At 41.0% G+C, this 23445-nt stretch overlaps 1 protein-coding gene across 1 annotated transcript in view; it reads left to right on the plus strand.

Annotated features, from left to right (window-relative positions):
• ARHGAP15 (Rho GTPase activating protein 15) overlaps positions 1 to 11383 on the plus strand; it is a 465551-nt gene extending 454168 nt beyond the window's left edge. Inside the window, exon 14 of the mRNA XM_074967296.1 lies at positions 10113 to 11383. Coding sequence (XP_074823397.1) covers positions 10113 to 10296 — 184 coding nt within the window. The 3' untranslated portion in view covers positions 10297 to 11383. The remainder of the gene's footprint in view (positions 1 to 10112) is intronic.
• The last annotated feature ends 12062 nt before the right edge of the window (positions 11384 to 23445 follow it).

Here is a 23445-nt window from a genome sequence, read left to right on the forward strand (position 1 = left end):
TATGTACATATGCACAGAGAAGCCCCCCAAAACATAGTATATGAAGTTAACAAACAGCAATCTAGAGATTCCCTTGATAGTGTTTGCATTTACTTAGCTTCATCAGCTAGTGAATAGCACTGCATTGCAACTGAGCAAATCATCCGTAAAGTACATAAATAATTAGGGTTTGTTTGTAGTCATAAAATATTGAGACTCCCAATTTATTACTATATTTTAAATTTATCTCCATTGTACTGCAATGAGCTAACAGTTTAAACAAATTGGACTTATGGTATTGGTATCAAGAGCTCAATTATATTGATTACTTTGGTAAATCTCTTAAAATGGGTTCAGTGGTGCATCGGCCTCGTACTAGTTGTCTGCACAGAATGAATTTCACCATCTGGGGTGAGCTGGGTCACCCTATAACTGGACATAGTCCCCTGAGAATACAGATTATCTCTGCACGATTACTGTTGCCAATGTCTTAAAATGATTCCCAAAATCAAACTCCATACCTTGGTCATCCTTGTAATACCAAATAACACAACAATGGTCATGAAAAATGGCTAACATCGCTGAGCGGAAGTAAGTTTGCAAAAGAAAATAACTTTACTATAATATGCTGTATATCAGAAAAGTATGTACCAGAGGCTTTGAATAAAAAGCAAATGTAGTCACAGGAAACCTGATAGGCTATCTCTGTATCATTTGGTATATGTACTTCCTTCCTAATAGTTCACTACTAGGCTGCAAAAGCCCTGTCAAAATGTGCTTATACATACAGACATTATCACTTTAGAGGACGGCACTTTTATTATCAGGTTATTTTCCAGTACATTTGGCACAGTTAAGGTAAGCATATTAACTTTATTTCCGAATAAAGAAAACAAAGTTGTACTGAATGCCTCAGCCATTGTCAGTGAGTTAAGAACTGACAGGAGGTCTAAGTAATCAACCCTGACTGGTGCACAGTTTTCCCCTGGGACATCTGTTCGGATCCTACAATGCGTCTCACTGGCATGGATGTAGAATTACTTTCAATAAAGATTTTATTTCAAGCTTGGATGATTTCTCCCCAAATATCTTGTCACTAAGGCAAAGTATATAATGCAATACCTGTTGTTGTGTGTGTGTGTGTGTTTTTAACTTCTGCAAGTCAGCTTTTGCAGCAGGGAAGGAAAGTGTAAAATGCTCAGCTAGGATCAGTGCATCTAAAAAATCAAAATTTAATATGTCAACACTGATTAAAAGAAATGCAATATGAACAATCAGGAAACTACTGTGTAAAGCCAACCCAAAAGCCTACAACTGTAAAGCAAAGAGATCTGTTAACTAATGATATCCTAATGCCAGTACACTCAGTATAGCAAGCAATTGAACCATTCCCATAACACAGGAGTGGGCAAACTCTTTGGCCCGAGGGCCACATCTGGGAATAGAAATTGTATGGCGGGCCATGAATGCTCACAAAATTGGGGTTGGGGGTTCGGAAGGGGGTGAGGGCTCTGGTTGGGGGTGCAGGCTCTGGGGTGGAGCCAGAAATGAGGAGTTCAGCATGCAGGGAAGGGGAAGTAGGGTGTCGGGGGGGGGCGAGTGAGGTTAGGGCTCTGGCTGGGGGTGCGGGCTCTGGGGTGGGGCTGAGGATGAAGGGTTTGGGTGCAGGAGGGTGCTCTGGGCTGGGATCAAGAGGTTCAGAGGGTGGGAGGGGGATCAGGGCTGGGGCAGGGGGTTGGGGCACGTGGGGAGGCTCAGGGGTGCAGGCTCCAGGCGGCGCTTACCTCAAATGGCTCCCAGAAGCAGTGGCATGGCCCTTATCTGGCTCCTATACAGAGGCGCAGCCAGGCAGCTCTGCGTGCTGCCCTGTCCGCAGGTGCTGCCCCTGCAGCTCCCATTGGCCATGGTTCCCATTGGGGCGGGGGCAGCATGCAGAGGAGAGACCCCTGGCTGCCCCTATACGTAAGCGCCGGAAGGGGCCATGCTGCTGCTTCTGGGAGCTGCATGGAGCAGAGCCCGACCCTACTCCCCAGCTGGAGCACCAGAGCGGGGCAAGCCCCAGATCGCACTCCCCAGCAGGAGCTCAAGGACCAGATTAAAATGGCTGGTGGGCCGGATGCGGCCCACGGGCCATAGTTTGCCATAACAGGTTACTTCTAAAGTTAAGACGCTCCATTTCCATGTGCCTGACTACGTATAGGAAACAGATATTAGCTAATTTTGGGATACTTACTGGTAAAGTGAATCAAGGGAATATGCAGATTTTTAACCAATAAATGAGGTTATAGGAATTTACATATTGTCTCAGACCAATAGTCCAGTGACCTGTATTTGACAGTAGCCAGTACCAGACTTCAGAAAAGATGCAAGCCACTTCAATGGACAAGCAAAGAATAATGTATCCATAGAGGAAGTTTCTTTCTAACTCCAGGGTTTTAGTGGCTGTCCCCAGAAGAATAAGGAAGTGTAATCATGTATACATTTTTATCCCCTCTCATGTAACAACAGAGTTTTCATTATCCATATACATCTCTAATCTTTTCGTGAATCCTGCCAAAGTCTTGGTCTCAATATCTTGTGTCAGCAAGTTCCACAGGTTAATTATGCATGTGCATAATGCTGTAAATGAGCTATACTCTGCCTAGTTGCGAGATTATTTTTCTCCTTGTTTACTTTTGATTACTCCTTGATTACTTTTCTCCACGCCTTGGAAGAAGCTGTGATGCTCTTGACAACAACCCCCCCCCGAGAGTAACACTCTGTACTGGTGTAAATTGGTGTAGCTCCATTGCCTTCAGGGAATAAAGCAGGCATTCTACCAGCTGAGGATTTATGTTTCAAAAGCTGAGCCATTTGTTTGTTCTAACTATTCTGATTGGTTTTGTTAATGTTCCCTCGTGTTGCTCTTTAGTCATATTATATTTTGCCCAGTCGCTGCAAGAGTGGCAGAATCAGACTCTTAAAATTAACTTTTTAATCTAATTTAAAATAAATAGTAAATAACATTGCCAAAATCAGTTTCTCCAAAAGCAGAGATGCCCTCCTCCCCCAACATTTGAGTCAAGGTAGAAGTTTCAGTAGCCATATAGGGCCGATGACACAAAGTTGAACAGTTCTGATTCCATCTAATACACATTAGCCAGCTCACTACAATATATAGTGAATTACCAATACTAAATAATTTCCTTTAGGAAAATTTAAACTGATTTACCTTTATAGATTTTGGTGTATGTTTCAGTAAGAACACTTTTCCATTTTAAAGTGCTAAAGGAATCAGTGTCACCAGGGGGAAAGATTTACCTCTTTCTTAGTCACTCACACAAAGTACCCGTCTTAACAGATGGTTTGTCTGAAGGGGTTGTCACACCCACCATGACTCCCAAACTTCAAAATCAATAATGATTTTACCGTTAGTGTCTGAAAACTGTAAGTTTACATAGAACTGGAGAGCCATGTTCACTATAAGGTAATGACCTTAACTGTATAGTTGTCCTACAGTCAATTACATCGCTTCCAGCTTCCAGTTACCATGGTAACAGCCAAAGCACAAATTTTAAAAAGTATTTTTGCTTATATAGCTGTCCTTGATATTAGAGTTTTCCAATCAGATACTTTACTGTTTTAATACATGACTAATTCTTTTCATTATTAATAATGAGATCTGTATTTTCAATATGAGTTTCTTTTGGCTTGTGATCTTAAAGCATATAAAACATTCTTTGAATTAGCAATTCAACTGACTTTTTGGAGGGAAAAAAAAAAACCTAGCACAGCATAAGGCTCAACAATTTTTTTGACGAGGTTCCAACATCTGTAGCACTGGATTATAGATTGTTTCTAAAATAATCTTAAATGGATGGATCATTGCTCCTTCCATTTGGGCTTGACAAAAAGTAGCTCTGGCATTTCCTTTCCCTTTTTATGTTGTCGGCTGTATATCATGTTTTCTGCTCTTGCCAAAAATGAATTCTTGCCCATTTTAACCTTTTTTTTTTAATAAACTGATTTTCACTTCACAACTACAGGAGTAATTTACACTGTGGATATAATACAGCAACCATAATTTCATTGATAAATAATTTCTTTTTTGAAAGAAAAAGGTATAAAACCACAAAGTCATAATTATTTTCCTCAAATTGTACTGGATTAAATAGCATTTAAAATTGCCTTTCAAATAAGAGCTACTTTTTGCTCTAGGTCTAATTTATATCAGACTCAGACCAGGTTGATAAGTAGTTCATATTTTTGAAGATGATAATCACAAGTCAGCAATACAGCCACTATGATACAAAAAAAGTTTTTACTTCAGCTTTTATTCATCATTAATGTTACATTAGTGTGGAGAGGTCCATCTAAAATGAGTGCTGCCCATGCCATGTTCTGTACACAAACATAGTGAGAGACAGTCACTGCCCCAAAGCACATAAAAATGGCAATACTGGATCAGACCAATGGGCCTGCTAGTCCAGTATCCTGTCTTCTGACAGTTGCCAGTGCCAGATGCTTCAGCGGGAATGAACAGAACAGGACAATTATCCAGTGATCCATCCCCTGTCATCCAGTCCAGCTTCTGGCAGTCAGAGGTTTAGGGACACGCAGATCATGGGGTTGTGTCCCTAGCCATCTTGGGTCATAGCTATTGATGGTCCTATCCTCCATGAACTTAGTTAATTCTGTTTTGAACCCATTAATATTTTTGGCCTTCACAACATCCCCTGGCAATAAGTTCCACAAGTTGACTGTGTGTTGCATGAAGCAGGACTTCCTTATGTTTGTTGTAAACTTGCTATCCCAGTTCTTGTGTTATGAGAAGGGGTAAATAACACTTCTCCATTCACTTTTTCCACACCATTCATGATTTTATAGACCTCTATCATATCCCTCTTCTTTGTCTCTTTTCTAAGATGAACAGACCCAGCCTTTTAATCTCTCCTCAGATGGACGATGTTCCATACCCCTAGTCATTTTTGTTGCCCTTTTCTGTACCTTTTCCAATTCTAATATAACTTTTATGAATTGGGGTGACCAGAACTGTACACAGTATTCCAGGTGTGGGCGTACTATGGCTTTATAAAGTGGCATTATAACATTTTCTGTCTTATTATCTAGCCCTTTCCTAATGGTTCCCAACATTCTGTTAGATTTCTTTTATTGACGCTGCACACTGGGTGGATATTCTCAGAGAACTATCCACAATGACTGAACTTAGAATCTACAGAGGCAAGACAGACAAACTGTGGGCAGGGAAAGAGCGATTCAGAGAGGTAAAGTGACTTGCCCAAGGTCACACAGCAGGTCTGTGAGAGAGTTTGAAATAAAACTCAAGGTTCCTGACATGTGGTCCACTGCCCCTGTCCACTGGACCATGACATTATGACACCACTAGTTATTTGTGTAGGGCTCAAACGAATCTTTGTGTTTAGGGGATGTGGCCCAGGAAGAGCACAGGGAGTCATTCTGCCTTACAGAGACACTATTCCTTCCTGGGTATTTGGAGGCAACACACCTGCTACTACACACCTCATATCCCTTATGTAATGGCCTGCAACTGCAGGCTGATGCCATGTGAGGACTGAGCCAGGGAGGGAGCGGTATTTAAATATTTAGGACTAGATTGACAAAAGGGACTGAGGCTCAGCATGGCAAGGCCTAATGTTTAGGCATCCTACCACCAAATGGAATCCACAATTCCAAGTTAGGGACCCAGGCACCTATCCAATTCATGGGGAGAGTTAAGTGGCTAAGAATGGGATTCACAAAAGCTAGCACCCTGAGCAGGAAACCATCTAAGGTAGCCAAAAGCAAATGCCGAGGAGAGGGGTATGACCTAAGCCTCGCCTGTCAAAGAGATTTAGGCACCTAAGTCCAGGTCAGAGAGAGATGCCTGTCACCACTCAGGATTCACAGCTATGAACCCTCTCCTGAAGTCAGATGCCCAAGCTCTTTTTCACAAAAAATGGGGGATGGGGTGTTTTTCCCTTTATATCCTTTAGCCCAGTGGTTAGAGCACTCACTGAGAATGTGGGAGACCTGGGATCAGATTTCCCCCACCTCCCCTGTCTGTGTTGAACATAGGTCTTCCACATTACAGGTGAGTGTCCTAGCCTCTAGGTTATAGGTACCCTGGGGTAGTGCACTTTTGAAGCTGTTCCACGTTGTATGACTAATTAAATATTCATTGGGCCAGAGAAAAAGTAAGAATGACTCTATAACCCAGTGGTTAGGACACTGCTCTGGGCTGTGAAAGACCCAAGTTCATCTCTCTGTCCAGTGAATCGTTAAGTATTTTATATCATACAGAACAGCTTCAATAGGAGAGGTTCAGAGAGCCCTTCCTATTGTATCATATAGCCCAGTGGTTAGGATACTTGTTTCCCCTGAAAGAGACCTATCTTCAAGTTGCTGCTCCACATTGGTCAGAGGCTGGGATTTTCTGGGTGAGTGGTCTAACCACTGGACGAAAGGTTATAAGGGGAGCTCCAGCTCCTTCTCCATCACAACTTGTTGGTGCAAGGCCCAATCTGGTAGGTGGCCTCTGAGCACACCTACCGGATTGGGCCCATAGGGAAGAAGTCAGGGCAATGCCTAGTTTAAGGATCTCACTAGGGCTTAGATGTGAGCTAGGCACCCAGCCATCAGAATTTAGCTGGAAGCACACATGCTCAGTAGGCACCCTGGGGACTATATTAACGAAAATTTAAGCACCAAGGGAATTTAAGTGCTTACAGGATTACCATGGGTTTTGAAGATTTGGGCACTAAGTAGCAGTTAGGTGCCCAAATCCCTTTTGTGGTTCTAGCCCTGAGTTACCTCTCCCAACAACTTACATGTCTGATTTAAAGCCCATTGCAAATCAGTGAAAGTCTTTCCAGTGGCTACATTGGGCTTTGGATTAGGCCATAAAGCCCAGGTCCTCAAAAGTATTTGATATCAATTGGAGTTAGGTGCTTAAATAACTTTGAGTGGCTGGGCATGTGGTCTTCTTCTTCTTCTCTCTTCATGACTTTGTCTTCTCCCTACCGTTCTCATTCCTCCCAGCCAACTCGATATTTTCTTCAACCCCATTCCTACCTCAGCCCAACTCTCGCTCTCTTCAAATAACTGCTCAGTTTCCTCTCTACTTCAAACTTTTTCTCTCCAAACACCATTGGTGATAGTCACATCAAGTGGTGATGCCTCATCACTTACCCCCCTCACCCTGAAACTCATCCTCCCATTCATCCACCCCAGCTCCTCGGCCCGCCCACCACATTCAGCCTCTGTCATTCCACACAACTCACACACTTCAGTCACCTCACCACCACTGTTGACTCACACTCCACTTATTTGCTGTCACTCCCTGACCCCTCTCCCCCACCTCATTTATCCTCTCATTCACTCCCTCTTTACTGCTCCACTTCCTATCTCACTGCCTCCCCGTCCAGCCAAAATCATCTTCCTTGCCCATGACTTGGAATGTGTTACTCGCTGCTCAAATCTCTACCCTGGCTACCACTAACACGTCAAAGCACATGTAAAATTCTTGCCCTTGCTTTAGAGACGCTGCACGTCTCTATCCCAGCCTATAACTCTTTTCTTGATTCTTCTCACATCCTACCTCACCCCTTTGCTCCCACAAGGATGGCAGCATGCCAGAATGGTGCAAAGTAGCCTCCTTGAGGCCAAGGAGCTGGCTCTGGATTTTCATGTCTTACAGCAACAAACACAACGTTGGCACTTAAGAAATAATAATTGGCTTAGAAATTTACGAGGTTAGAAGCCAGTGTTGTAGCTTGTTTCTTCATGTGAACATTAGTGTTTAGCTTTGCATATTTGGGGGATGATTTCATATTTTAATAATAGGCATATCATCTCACTCGATAACCACGGCAAGTGCTAGAATGCTCACCCCTCAAAATACGCACAATAGACATATTGCACATGACTTTTCCCTGGGTGAAATGGACCCTCATAGCTTTGCCAATATAATGTTGTATACACTGATCTTGCAGAGATCATTTATGCATGTAATTTTTATCATATGAGCAGCCCAGATGAAGTCACCGGGACTATTCATGTGCTTAAAGTTAAGCACATGAACAAATAAATCTTTGTAGGATCAGGACCTTATTAATCACCTGACAACTGCTTGAGTGGTATTAGGAAAAAATGTTTGTAGCAATAAATAACTAGGATAAAATGTATGACAGTGATCAGATGCTCACACTTACCAAATTGGCACCAAAGCTATTAACAAGTAGTTTTTCTTCCTGACTTCTGACATTCTGAACCCCTCCCTGAGAAGAACAATGCTATGTTAATATTGCAATAGTGGAAAATATACTGTATTCTTTTTCATTTATAATAAAGATGTTATATTTTAAGAAACTAATAAGATGTTCTGATTCGTACCATATGGAGAGTGCTTTGTGTAATGGACACCACAGCTACACATATGAGACAGAACTACAGTAATGCTTCCTATTTATACATGCAAAAAAACCTAAATGAGTGTTTGCGTTTAGGGAATGTGGTAAACTACAAGTTTGGCAGGGTTCCACTACAAGATAGTCTTCACTGCATGACCCACCCACTAACAGGAGAGAAATCTTTCTCTAAGGGATGGAATAGATGATGTCTCATGCAGCTTTTGCCACCATTAGTGTAGCTTACTGTAGCTTCTGCGAAAAGTATTTAGAAACAGAAGAATTTGTATTTTTTGATGTTTAAGATTTTTAAAAGATATATCTGATGAAGAAGGAAAGAGAGTATTAGAAAGTACTTTCCCCCAAAACATTCACTCTGCTTCTTCAGCCACTTCTCATTTCAGAATGACAAAAAGTCTTAAAACTACTCTGTTGTAAAGTGTTCATAAATGAAAAGCAGATCAGTGCATAGTTAAGTTCTGAAGGTACCTTTAGTCTGCATTCATGGGTAGGGGCTGACTATAATTTATTCTATTAAAAATGCATATATTAGACTCTTTCCACTCTACTACATTTTACATATTTTTAAAGAAAACAGATTTCTATTCACTGGGGTTCTCCAGGAAAGTATATCAGACATGTTAGAGTTTTGCTTTCATAAGGACTGTTCCAAAGCCCACTGAAGTCAATTGGAGTCTTTCCATTAACCTCACTGGGCTTTGGGGCTGACCCATAGTGTAAGTTACAGTTCTTAAGTAGTTCTTTAAAAGACTATTCCACTCTCTGACTAGACAGTATGTTTCAAGATTATAGGCCAAGTCCCCAAGTGGTGTAAATCCACTGAGTGATGTGGAACTACGCTAATTTGCATCATGTGAGGATCTGGCCCAGTGGGTCAGATTTTCAGAAATGGCAACCTATACTTTATCCACTAAATCTGTGTTGTTCTTAAATCAGACTTCTTGATCCTTAAGGTCTTATCTGTAAGAATGCATGATTGTCAACATTTAGTATTAATATTGTAGCCAACAGCTTTATAAATTATACGGAAAACCAATATGTCTAATGCTGTAATCCTGAGCATTATTTTCCAAAGCCTTTAATTAAGATGGAGGGTCTTATTTTCTTTTAGGAAGCCTTATGTCAGGATAGACACGTCACACATACTGTTATATATTTTACCCTTCTTCTCAAAGTATCTTTTCATTCCTGCACCCCTTAGGTAACTGGGCTGAGATTGGCAGAAGCGGCAAAGGTTCATGTGATCTTTCATTTAATTTGTCCATGCACACCAACACTGCACCAGTACAGGAACTTGTGCTAACAGAAGCGGGTAGGTTCCTTCCAGGAGCCCCCCAACAAATCTGACTGTCTCCCAACCCTCACGGCCTGATATTCATTCCCTGTGTCTAAATCCAGCCATGAGTGCACACAAACAAAAAATAAAGGGACTACATAAACTAGTTGTGTTTGGGTCCTACCTGAGTACTGAAATTCAGGCCCTAGATCTCAACCCAATTGCTGTCTACTTATACATTTGCTTTCATCATTTGTCATGCTGCCAGAAGTTATCGACTCCTGTTCCCTCCTCGCTTTTTTTTTTTGATAATTTAACCAAATAAACATTACTGATAGGAGAATCAATAAAATGCATTTCTCTGCTTCAAATGCAATAGCGCCTCCTTTGACATCCCTCATCTTTAACCAATTCTTTCCTTTTGTCAACAGGATAGCAGCCAAGGAATCCGTGAATCTTATGTCAACACAAAGCTTAGGAATTGTATTTGGACCAACACTCCTTAGACCTGAAAAGGAGTCAGGGAACATGGCAGTGCACATGCTGTACCAAAACCAGATAGTTGAACTTATGTTAAGTGAGTACAATAAGATCTTCAGCTCTGATGAAGACTGACAGACAGGGCCTGTTATTGAAAATGTTCACATCTGTCTTGATGTCTAATATTTTTACATTTCTGTAAACATATTTCTGAAATATTTCTTTTTCTTTCAAGTGACAGATGCCTCATTTTGTGAAAACTTAATGATGATTTTGTGTTTAATTTTCAAACATTGGAATAAAAAATATTGTCAACATTTGCTATATGTATTCTACATTAACCCTTTGAGAGTTTCATTCTGCGAAACTCCAGGGCTCATTTTTCATCCCATTATTTTCAAGCTGGGTACATAGAATGTGGTCAAAAAACACAGGAAGTGCTGCTTACCAGCATATACAATGGCACAACAAGATAAACAGCAATGCAGATTAATGGTTTAAAAATATATTAAAAGCAATTAAATTAAAACAGACATGTTTCATCATTCATAACCGATTTTGGTGTAAATGTAACATACCTTTTCCCTTTGATGTATAGTGAGAGTTATGGAGACATGTTGAATGGTAATTTTTCCCCTAGCAAAAAGTGACAGTTCAAAACAGTTTCCAATGAATATGTTTAAAGAGAGAGAAAGAGAGCAAGCTGCACTTATTGCAGTATTATAAACATTCTGTCTGAAAAATTAGACACAAAATTAAAGCCTAGACATTTTGTCCTTAATGCTGTACATGAAATTTAGAAATTGCATGACTGCTCATTTTTAATGTAACATCCATTTTGATTCTTCATCACATTGTACATCTTCCCTCTTTCCCTAGCTATGTCATGTTATGTAGAATTTTTATTATGCTCCTGAGGATGCTTTATTGGTGAACTACATTAAATTCATCTAGAAAGAACTTTAAAAAAAAGCCTTTTTATATGCCCTTAGGATTACTTGGCTAGACTTGAATCAATTTATGCATTTGATGGTTAGTTTCAGTTGTCATGGATAAACAAAAGGGTAACTGTCTCAAATATATCAAATATTGTTTTATTTTGAAATGTATGTTTCCAGCTATAAACATCTTCTACCCTGTTTTGTAAAAGTATTCTGCTGATAAAATGTACACTTATGTTTGACAGCTTTTTAATCAAGTTCAAAGAGAATAAATAAAACTAATCCAGTGTGGTAAAGAGTCTGTCTGGTTATCGATTTTTCATAAAATGAAAAATAAACCATGTAAATAAAATGTGTGAAACAAAGATCTAGAAGCAAATATTTAAAGCAATTAAAGACCCCAAAACACAGGATTAATGCATAGATCTGCTGTTCATGAGAGATATGTCTCAAGTATCACCCCTAACAGGTCATGAATTACGCTGGCTTTGTTCAACAGCATTTTACAAAATACCAAGTTGTTAAGCAGAAGAGGTTGCTCCTTAGAGTGATCATCTATGAGAATAAATGTATAATGATGGTGCTGCATCATTAAATAAGCACAGCAACATACCAGGTACTGTTTATAGGACTGGAAGAATGATGGTCAGAAACTCAGTGTATTCCTTAATAAATACCATTCACATTACAGCTTGTTTAGCCTAACCAAAAGAAGGCTGAGGGGAGATATGATTGCTCTCTATAAATATATCAGAGGGATATATACCATCGAGGGAGAAGAATTATTTAAGCTCGGTACCAGTGTGGACACAAGAACAAATGAATATAAACTAGTCATCAGGAAGTTTAGACTTGAATTAAGACGAAGGTTTCTAACCATCAGAGGAGTGAAGTTCTGGAACAGCCTTCCAAGGGAAGCAGTGGGGGCAAAAGACGTATCTGGCTTCAAGACTCAGTGTATTCCTTAATAAACACCATTCACATTACAGTTTGTTTAGCCTAACCAAAAGAAGGCTGAGGGGAGATATGATTGCTCTCTATAAATATATCAGAGGGATAAATATCATGGAGGGAGAAGAATTATTTAAGCTCAGTACCAATGTGGACACAAGAACAAATGGATATAAACTGGCCATCAGGAAGTTTAGAGTTGAAATTAGACGAAGGTTTCTAACCATCAGAGGAGTCAAGTTCTGGAACAGCCTTCCAAGGGAAGCAGTGGGGGCAAAAGACCTATCTGGCTTCAAGACTAAGCTTGATAAGTTTATGGAAGGGATGATATGATGGGATAGCCTAATTTTGGCAATTAATTGATCTTCAACGATTAGCGGTAGATATGCCCAATGGCCTGTGATGGGATGTTAGATGGGGGTGGGATCTGAGTTACGACAGAGAATTCTTTCCTGGGTGTCTGGCTGGTGAGTCTTGCCCACATGCTCAGGCTTTAGCTGATTGCCATATTTGGGGTCGGGAAGGAATTTTCCTCCAGGGCAGATTGGAAGAGGCCCTGGGGGTTTTTCGGCTTCCTCTGCAGCGTGGGGCACTGGTCACTTGCTGGAGGATTCTCTGCACCTCAAAGTCTTTAAACCACGATTTGAGGACTTCAATAACTCAGACATAGGTTAGAGGTTTGTTACACGAGTGGGTGGACGAGATTCTTTGGCCTGCGTTGTGCAGGAGGTCAGACTAGATGATCATAATGATCCCTTCTGACCTTAAAGTCTATGTTTCTATGATTCTACGGCCCCAGTTCACAGTCACTGAAGTAATTCCCAGTATTGTCCGCAGTGAAATGTTCATATGTTACTTGGAACCTGTAAGAGTCAGAAGAAGTTATTCTTAAAAAATACAAACAAAAGTTTTCCCTGAAGCATAAAGGTTCCCCTTAACTGCGTGGATGTGACGTCTGCAGAAGCCTCAGTTTGGTGATTCCTGACTTAAAAGGTCGCTCTGTAATGTCTTCAGTGCTATCTGTGTAACTACTCATATGGGTCCCAACATTTTAGTTTCTGAATGCGGCAGAGTCTATCCCTTCCTGTTAGACCTTGCTGTGGATCATGGAGAGAAGCAAGGATGCCTTTGCAATCAGTGCACTCATATGTGACATTTCACAAGATACCATTTTTATCCCCCATCCCATTTAACAGCCACATGAATCCACTGGGGGAAATTATTGACTCAAAAGCCAACCAGACTTAAAAACTCAGCTCCATATCCCCATGCCTACTTGAGAGCAGCTCCTCAGGATGAAAAGCTGTTGTTGCTGAAACCAGCAAGACAGAGATAACAGCGGAAAGAGAAGAACTTTGGAAACCATGATGACAACTCTGACTTCACCCTCTGCTGAGAGAGTTTGTTCTCAATCAAGTAAGTTCACAACTTTGTGGTCCTAACAGGACTCCTGGATAGATATGGCTACAGCTTCCAAAACGTCTCCTTCATCAGTGGCTAGCCAGGAGGCTGGAGCAAATACTGTCATCTTATGATCTGGCCACAATGATCCAGGTCTTCATGTCCTCCAGGTTGGATTACAACAACTCACTGGGCCTATTTCTCCACTGCTTTGCTCCTTGGGCTGTCATTTAACACTGTGTAAGTGGATATAAAGGTGCAAGGAAGTGGCGAACTGGGGAGGATTTTCCAATGCTTGAGAAGCTTCAGTCAGGCCACATTGCAGCAGCCTGGCCCCTGAATGAACCTGATCATTAGAAACACATCACTGTCCTCTGTGCTCCACACTGGCTATCAGGTCACGTTCTTCAAGATCTCGATTCTGATCTTTTAGACCGAGTGGCATGCTATCTACAGAAGACAACCACTCTCTCTCAGACCACAAACTTTCCCAACTATGCATCAAGAGTCAAACTCATGTCTGGCAGAGCTTTCTCTGCAGCTGGCCCAAGAGTATGAAACTCTTTCTTCCAGAATGACCACAGCCACAGAAAAAGGCAGTCAAAAGAACAAGCAGGGAACTATAATCAGCAGTGTCAAAAGCATCAAAGAAGTGAAGAAGGATAAAGAGCAGAGGCCTTAATATTTCTCCAGGAAGGCCAAGTCAACAGGATTTTTTCTGTACAGAGGATTCTGGGATAGCAAGGCAGCCAAACGCAGCAGCCTTTGTACTGTGACTTCCATGGCTGACAGGAAGATCAGAGAACCTAAGTAAATTTCTAAGAATGGAGATCATGAGTGTATTTTTTTTCCCTTTTATAAATACATTTTGTCATTTGTTGTTAAATTTCCTATTAAACTATCTGCAGAGCAGGCAACATATTCCAGCTGGTCTGCATGGGCATTCCATGCTCCATCAAAGCCAAAGACTCCTTCACAAGAGATATCCTGTTCATTCCAAAGCACACAAAGGGTTAAGTTTATCAATTAGTCCATGGCCCATAGACCCTGAGTCATTTCATAGAATCATAGAATATCAGTGTTGGAAGGGACCTCAGGAGGTCATCTAGTCCAACCCCCTGCTCAAAGCAGGACCAATCCCCAATTTTTGCCCCAAATGGCCCCCTCAAGGATTGAACTTACAACCCTGGTTTAGCAGGCCAATGCTCAAACCACTGAGCACCCCCAATTCACCACAAGAGCAGGTGCATCTTGTGCAGACCCTTGTCACAGGAGGCCCCCTCGCCACCCCCACACGCCCAGCTCCTCACCACTCTGTTAGTGTATCCCATCAGTTTGTTCCTCCTCTTCCTTTTTGCCTGGGCAGGAGCAGGAGCAGCACTGAAAGCATGGGAGAGACAGTCTCCCTGCCCTCAGTTAGTGTAACTGGACTCACTGTTCCCTTCCTCCCGCCCCCACCAGCAACCAGCAAGAAGTGCTGCTCAACTCTGCAGCCACAGGTTGGAGCTGCCAAATTGTAGAAAGTGTCTACTGAGCATATGCAAACTGAGATGTTTGGATGCCCATAACTTAGCCAAATTTGGTGGATTTTTCACAGGATGGCAAAAGGCACATCACTGGCACCAAGGTATATCTCAAGTCCCTTCTCCAAAGTATGATACGTGCTAACCCGTCTCAAAGAAACATGCATGAATTTTTTAACATGAACAAAACCACATATTTTCCCCTAGCCTCATTCAGAGAAACAGCTGCACCATTTTTGCTAAACTTGTCCAAAAAAAATTCAGCCTGAGGCAGAAACCCAGCACGGAAAATGCCAGCCCAAATGGTTAAAGATTGGCAGAGTTATAAGCCCCTGAAAACCAGGAAAATGGAAAGTGTGGAGCAACCTTAACTACAGGAGGCACAACCAACTCTGCCTATAAAACTGGAATTATATTTTGCATAATACTAAAAGTCTTATTGGCACTATTGTGGCTAAGTACAGTACACATGCAAAGTGAGTCAGCAGATTCAACACTAAAGTCGTCGGCCCTTCCTGCTCCTCCTTTAGTTCCTGAGTGTTCAGACTGCAGCATTTACAGCAAAAGAAGCCAACCTTGTGTCAGATAGGCAGAATCAATAGCCAGGCTGGGCTGCTTTCACCTCAGAACAGATAACTGTGCATGGAACCCACCTTACTGCAAGGCTTCCTGGCCACCTACCTCCAAAAAGCAACCAGTGGGCCTATGAGGCCTGAATCGCCACTGTCTTACACCTTGTGTGTGTGTCATTTATACCTTTGCAAAGTACCAGCTCAGAATGCACACTATTTAACACCTAAACATGATAGCACTTAAAATACTCTTAAATAACCTTTACAGCGTACCCCTTCAGAACAAACACAGAATTATTTAACATTTATATTTTGGTACTGTCTGGAAGCCAACCAAGTTGACAGTCTGGTTGTGCAAGTGCTGTTTGGATACAGGATAAGATTTTTTTTTTCAAAAGCATGCAGGATTGGCCTAACTCTGCTCTCACTGAACTTCCAGGAGTTTTACAGAGCAGCATTTCATTCAGCCCCTCTTCTATGCTCTTCTTAAGATTGATTTCAATTTAAAGGAGCTTGATAATTGTGACTTTAATAGGTTTTGCAGCCTGTGGGGAGGGGCGGGAGTGACAGAACCTCCAACCCTCTAAATGCCTTCAAATACTCCACATCGGATCACAAATTAGTTTGCCAAGGGCTTGCCTAATGATAGGGCTGAGTGGTAAAAATCCAATGAGCCTCTCTACAGAGATGCTCTCCTCATGCCCTGACTCAATTTATGTTGTTTATGACAAGGTGTTTCTGGACTATGGGTGTGTGTGAAGTGCAGAAATGTTTGACTTTTTGCTGAATTATACACCAGGGTTGCCGGCAATAGTAGAGAACTGGACTCAATGATCCACCTTTCCAGCCCTATGTTCTTCTGGTCCTTGTAATGGTTTTAAACTGCTATTGAGCATGCTCAGTAGCTACCAAAACATCTGCTATGGAGTTTCTGGCCCTGTGTAGCTGTGCTTTGGGCTCCTGAAAATGTGAATTGCTGTCTAGATCAGACCAGTGGTCTCACTAGTTCAGTAGTCTGCCGCCAACAGCAGCCATTATGCTGAGAAGATGCAAGAAACCCCATAATTATGAATAACCTGCCTATAGGAGATATTTCTTCCCAACCCAGAAAGTTAGTGGCTTTCATCCCATACATGTTTTTATCCTACTGTAACTGTTATTATCCATAGAAGACTATAATGCATTTTTTAATCCTACAATGTTCTTTGTCTCAGTGATCTCTGGCAAGTTCCGGAGGTTAATTATGCACCCTGTAAGAAAGTATTTTACTCATATCATAGCAGTTTTAATTTCTTTGGCTTTTAGTTTCACTGTGTGTCCTTCCCATTGTTCTTGATTTATGGGAAAGACTAAATAGGAGTGTCTGACTGAACTCCTCTGTACAATTCATTGTTTTATATACCTCTATCATATCTTCTCTTCTCTAAACTAAATAGTCCTAATCCATTTAATCTCCCCTCACATGGAAGATTTTCCAAGCTGCTAATAATTTTCACAGCCTTTCACTGGACCTGCTCTATTTCCACTATACCCTTTATGAAATGGGGTGAACAAAACCCACCGTACTAGAGGTAAGTACATCCCATACATTTATATAATGGCACTGTAACATTTCAGTATTATGCTCTTTCCTTTTCTTAACGTAGACAAATATCTTCTTGGCTTTTGCCTGCTATTATGCATTGAGCTGCCCACAGTGGCCCCTAGGTTTTTATCCTGAGTGGAAACTGTTTATTTAGAACATATCAGCACGTATGGTACATTTCAATTCTTCCTTCCATTTTTGGGATCCCAAAAAGAGAACAACAAATTCCTTCTGCCTCCCCTCTCCTATTGGTACTTTCTCTAAAGTTCAAGGGGGAAAAAAAGATTTTTCTCGTATAAAACTTATTAGGTTACCCTAGTTTTCTTGACTTTCTACTCAGAAATCATGTCATCAAGGCCCTACGCAACACTGCTCCTCACTGCTTAACAGATATAGTCTCATCTCATCACCTCCTTGATTGCTCTGCTCACCAGTGGTCCCTGGTTTGTCCACTTCTCCCATAACGATCTCAGTGTTTTTTCCACAATGTACCTACACATGGAACTGACTTCTTGAGCTGATCCACAAAGCCAATCCCTTTCCTCTTCTAAATCCTACCTGCAGATCCACTTCTTCACTACACTTCCCACTGTCTTGCCAACCCTCTTGTTATATAATGTGTAAACTAAATGTGCAAGCACCATGGGGCAGGGATCATTTTAAAATTAGTATTAATAATAAGTGTACCATTTGATAATCCACATCCATCTACTACACTCCTTGTTTGAACACGTAATAATATAAAAGGCTGTAAATAATGCTGTCATGAACTGGCTGGTGCATGCATAGAGCTCTGCCCTCTGTAGATGGAATCAATTGTGTGTCTCGTCCTTTCCTGCTCATAACGGAGATTCTCTGTTACCCCAAGCAGTAGGGGTCTGTGTTCTACCCCACAAGCTCTTCCAGTGAATTCTGCCCTAATGTGCAGCACAGTGATAGCCATAAACTCTTAGCTTGCCACAGATTTGTTACAATGTAAAGTGTGAGTGACCTGATCTCCAGCAAATATTACCCTTAGATAAGAAAAGCAACCACCCAGTACCTCTGTATGGCACTTTTATGTCATATGGCCCCTTTGCCACAGCCTCTAAGTACCTCCCTATCTTTAATGTATGTATCAGGCTCACAACCCTCTATGAAATACTATTACCCTCCTCTTTACAGAAGTGGAACTGAAGCTACAGATCATCAGAGGTACTTAGGTGCTTAACTGCCATTGAGCTCAATACCTTTTCGGATCTGAGTCTAGGCCTAGTCTACACTATGGGGGTAAGTTGACCTAAGTTCCTAGCTACGTGAATAATGTAGCTGGAGTTGACGTAGCTTAGGTCAATTTACTGCAACTTACTGCAGTGTCTACACCACACTGCATGGACAGGAGATGCTCTCCGATCGACTTCTCTTACTCTTCTTATTCTGGTGGAGTACCAGAGACAACAGGAGAGTGATCTGTGGTCAATCTAGTGCATCTTCACTGGACCCTCTAAATCAACCCTTGGAGCATCGATCACAGGAGCGTCAATCCCCGGTAAGTGTAGACATGCCTTTTGTGACTAGCCCAAGCTTACGCAGGAAGGCTATCGCTAGACAGGGAATTGAACACAGGTATCTAAAGTTCTCATTTAGTACTTAACCATCCTTCCTCACACCATAACTAGCCTGAGAATGGTGGAACTTTTATGCTGATATAGGTTAGTGCAACAGAAGAACTTACAGCCAGGGTCCAAACCCAAACTGACACACAATAAACTAGAGTCATGCATTTGCACTTCTTTCTCTGTGGAAGGATAAGAAAAAAATAAAAACTGAAGACAAACACCACCGGATTTCTGAATGTGTATACATATGGTTTACTTTATGATATAGTTTACTTTACTATAGATTGAAGACAAAGAACTAAAAAACATATTTCATAAACTGTGTTATTTTTCAGTTGAGATTCCTATTCATGTTTAAGACAAGTGTGAGGCTACAGATGTAGACCACTTTCTTCCCAGGATCCTCAGTTCTGCTTAAAGGGTAGAGGTGATCATTATCCCACCTGATAAGAGACTGCCAATTACAACAAACTGATATAGTAATATATGGTAGTATGGTTTTCTTGGCTTTTAGCCAACAGAGAATGAACTGAGTTTCACTAAACACTTAAAGGTGTGCTTTCCCCTAGAATGCAAATACTGAAAGATAATGTAGATGCTTTAAACATAAATACACTGAGATACATAGTAAAAGCACCTTCACCAGAACTTAAAAACTGTACAGTTTCTCTCACAACATTAATTCTCTTTGAAGCACAGATAGCTGAAGACACTGGAGAATGTTTCCCTCTGATGATGTAGTTCTATAGAGTATTTATGCAGTATTGCATACATGTTTTCTTGCACTAGTTTGAAAAAAATAATCTTATTAAAAATGTAAAAGGATTTCAGGGCTTCTGTGCAAACTCAGTGGAAAGAGAGACATCAACAATAAATGAGCTATCTAAACAATAAGGAAGGCGCTTTCAGTCCTGTGGGCATAATATATGTTTTATTAATAACTGACTTTTATACCTTTTTTTTTCTTATTTCTCTAACAAGGATGTTTTGAAATCAAAACTCCTCCCTGTTCTGAGAGTTCAGTGCAGACCCTGCAATGCTCACCAGTGCAACCATCTGAGCCAATGCAAAATTGAAGCAAGGCTGGTTTTGTGCGCACCTATGTCCTGCGGCTACAGTGCACTCCTCAAAGTTCAGGATGTCTCTGACATACAGGACAGGGTAAGGGCACAGTTCCCACAGCATTGGTTATGCAGTGGGATGTTTCACCATGCACTGATGTAACAGAGAAGGATTTCTTGGGTTTGGAGAGGCCTCCCAAGACTAGACTTGGCGGAGAGTAGAAACTCCTAAAGTTGCTGATTTGGGACGCTCAGTGGCAAAACTAAATGACCTCTGATCACCCTAAGTTAATCATGTACTACAACTACTGCAGAAAGGGGGGGGCAGAACTGGGTGGAACACAGAGGTCTTTGCCTTTCTCTTTTATTTTGCTAAGTTTCATCAATCCTGAAAACACTTATGAGCATAAGTAATTTTACACTCATGAGTAGTCCTGTGTGCATAAAGCTACTCAGGTGCATTCATGTTTTGAGGAGCAGGGCCTTATGGTCTATTATTTTACATACTAGGGAAGAATGCTACATTATCCTTCAAATGTGGATGTTTGTTTAAAAGAAAAGACATATACAGATTTCAAGACCTTGAGCCTAAAAGTTCAAAGTTTTCTTGCCTTAGAATTTATCATTATAATTGTAAATAATTTCTTAGGTACCCATCAGCAAGGTGTCTATCAAATAGGACTTATCTTAGTGTCACCAGTTTTTTCCACTGATGGCCACCTGGGGGATTCGGTCAATACTGCCTCTCACCTAATGCTGGCTTTATATGTTTTTTCAAACTTTCTTGAAGAAATGAAACAGATGGTATCACAACCAATTATTTCCTGTTCAGACCTCACTCAGCTTTCCTCTGGTCAAAGGGCATTTCCAGAAATGAATGAAAAGAGGAGGGTATCTCTACTCCAGCAGACATTGTCCAGCTGAGTTTCCTCCCAGGCCCTCACTTCTGGATCATAACAAGGTGTCAACTCCAGAGAAGGGTAACCACCTATACATGGGCTTTCTTGACTCACCACTCTCCTCATGAGAATACCTTTGGACCTGCTAGCTACAAAAGCCTGTGATCCTGGTACACTCACTTTTTCTGTATAGCTTCCTCTCAGAGGCAAAGCCCTGTGCAAACCACCAAATTTCCTGAAAATGGCCAGTTTTCACTTGCTAGGAAAATGTTATATTGACAAAGTTAAGAAAGGTGAAATCTCTAAATCTATGGTATGAGTGCTTATATCCCAAGCCAAGCAGCACATATAACAAAAGGCAACATTTCCAGGATCTTACATGTCACTTCACCCATTCGTAATAATGACAGTGATGCCATCTTCGGCACAGTTATAGATTAGTATGAATAGACAGATAAAGTTTCTTGGACTCAAAAGTCTTATTTACCTTTACAAGACCATAACAGATACAGAGTTCAAATATGCCCTAAACCAGCAAGGCCTCAGATTTACCATAAAATCCCTTCTCCCTATCTGTATTGTTTAGGATTCACAGAAGATACCAGGTCTTTGACCCTCAACATTCCCTAGCCCAAAGGGGGAATCCATCACACACACACACCAGATTGTGATGTCTTTTCCTCCCTTAATTCAAATGTGCTTTGAGAGGTTACCGAGGTCACTGGTTGCTCTGTTTCTTGCCTTTCTTCTCCATTGTAAGAGCATCTAGAAGAATTTACTGGGTGTAAGGAAAAAGCTCACTAATTAAGAAGCAAGTGTGCATCTGTCTCAGAATGCTTGTCAAATATAATGTGGTGGAGGGGTAAACCTTCTGCTGTTAGAGCCCACTCCTTCCTGCACATGCTCATTTTAGAAATCTTAAAGACAGATGCCTCATAGTCAACTTGCAGGGTTTTCTTTGCTTACCTAATAATAAGTAAATTGTGGGATTTGCCAGAAGTCCATCAGAGTATAAACAAGCCCGAGGTTGTTGAGGTTTAGACAGCTCTAAATACATCCTGGATTTATTTATTTAAATGTATCCCATGCCTAAGTGTCAAAACTTAGGTGAATGTACAAAACAACAGATGCCAATGGACACCTCTAAGAGCCCCTGTACAGGTTCTGTAAAATAAAAGCACCATGGTGGCCTGAGTCATTACATGAGGGGGAACCAGGTGAAAATGGATGACCAGTTTGACAGTACAAAATGGGAAGATGTGTCAGAGTAAGAAACACAGTGTAACTAGTCAGCACATTAAAGGACTTCTGGTGCCCTAAGCAGGACCCCCAGCCTGTGGAGAAAACCTTGAATTATTTGACTGCAAAAGCAGTTGGTGGTAAATCTACTGACACAATCAAAACTTGTGCCCCAGCCTTCACTGTATATACCCTGGAGTGACCAGAATCAGAGAATTTGGCATTCTAGCCAGAACTGCCTCCCTTGCCGTACCCAAATCTTGAATAGGACTCCTCATTAGGGGACACTCATGTTTTCCTAAATCAGTTACCCTCAGAGTCAACTGCTAAACTGGCCTGTTTCCTAGCCCTATGTTGGTTTGCCAGGGTAACAGAACTAACTCTCCTAAGAACTAATGAACCCTGCATGGGGGACAAATACTAAGGGGTGTGAAATGGTCTTCTCTGGAAGAACTTGCAACCTTAGCGATGCCCTGACACAGATGGATAAGCATGGCCTGATCTACACACATAGGATAACTATTTCAGTTAAGGGCATGATATTTTACTGCTATAATTATGCTGGTACAAGTCCCATTAGGTAGGTATAAAAGTGCTTTATACCAGTATAGTCTATCCCCTTCTTTTGTACCTCTTGAACTATTCTGGTATACTTAAAGAGGTACAACTTTTATATGGTGACAAAGCCCAAGATGGAGGAGCCTGCTTTCCTTCCTGTCTAGGAAAAACATATTGATATATCTCTGGATAAAAGAGCCAGTGAAGATGGTCTTTTTCTAATATATGCATGTCCCTACATGCCTGACAGAGCCTTTGCCAAAACTAATGAAAACTAAAATATCAAACAAACCCTTAATTTAAGCAGATATAGAAACTACAGACTTAGATGTATCCACGTATGGGCTAGAAAACTGCACACATGTGACATGTTAACTAATGTTCCAATGCAGTGCTAGCCAGCATGAAATATATTTTGAGACCTAAATACTAAAGGGCACTATAAAAGGTTATTTTACAAACGGTAAAATCAGTTGTTGTGTAAAAGAATAGAAAAGGCTCACTTTCTGGAAACCTGACCCCTTTGGAACCTTTACATGAGGTTTCTCACTTAAACAGAGTTAAAAGTTTGTAGTGAACACTCAAAGGAAATGTCTCATGGAAGGGGTCCACTTTTTCAGATTAACATCTTCTTTCAACCATTCACCATTTCGATTACTGTAACTTAATTACAATGCGTACTGTACTGGTGACAGTAAATACTAGTGCTGTGTGCTACAAAACAAATAGCCTATGATGAAAAACTCAAATACTATAGGGTTTTTCATTAGTGCAATAATGGCTTTCTCACACATTAAGCTCATTTTTAACGCAACCTGCTATGGTAAGGAAATGACATGCTTGCTTTGAGTAAGGCAGCACACAGAATATAAGTAGGTACATTTTTATGGGTAAAGAAAATGTATTCTGTATTAATCTACTTTTATGCTTTGTACCATCCAGCATGCTGATGAGTC

This window comes from Natator depressus, chromosome 11 (genome assembly GCF_965152275.1).
Source record: "Natator depressus isolate rNatDep1 chromosome 11, rNatDep2.hap1, whole genome shotgun sequence".
In the NCBI taxonomy this organism is placed as follows: Eukaryota; Metazoa; Chordata; order Testudines; family Cheloniidae; genus Natator; species Natator depressus.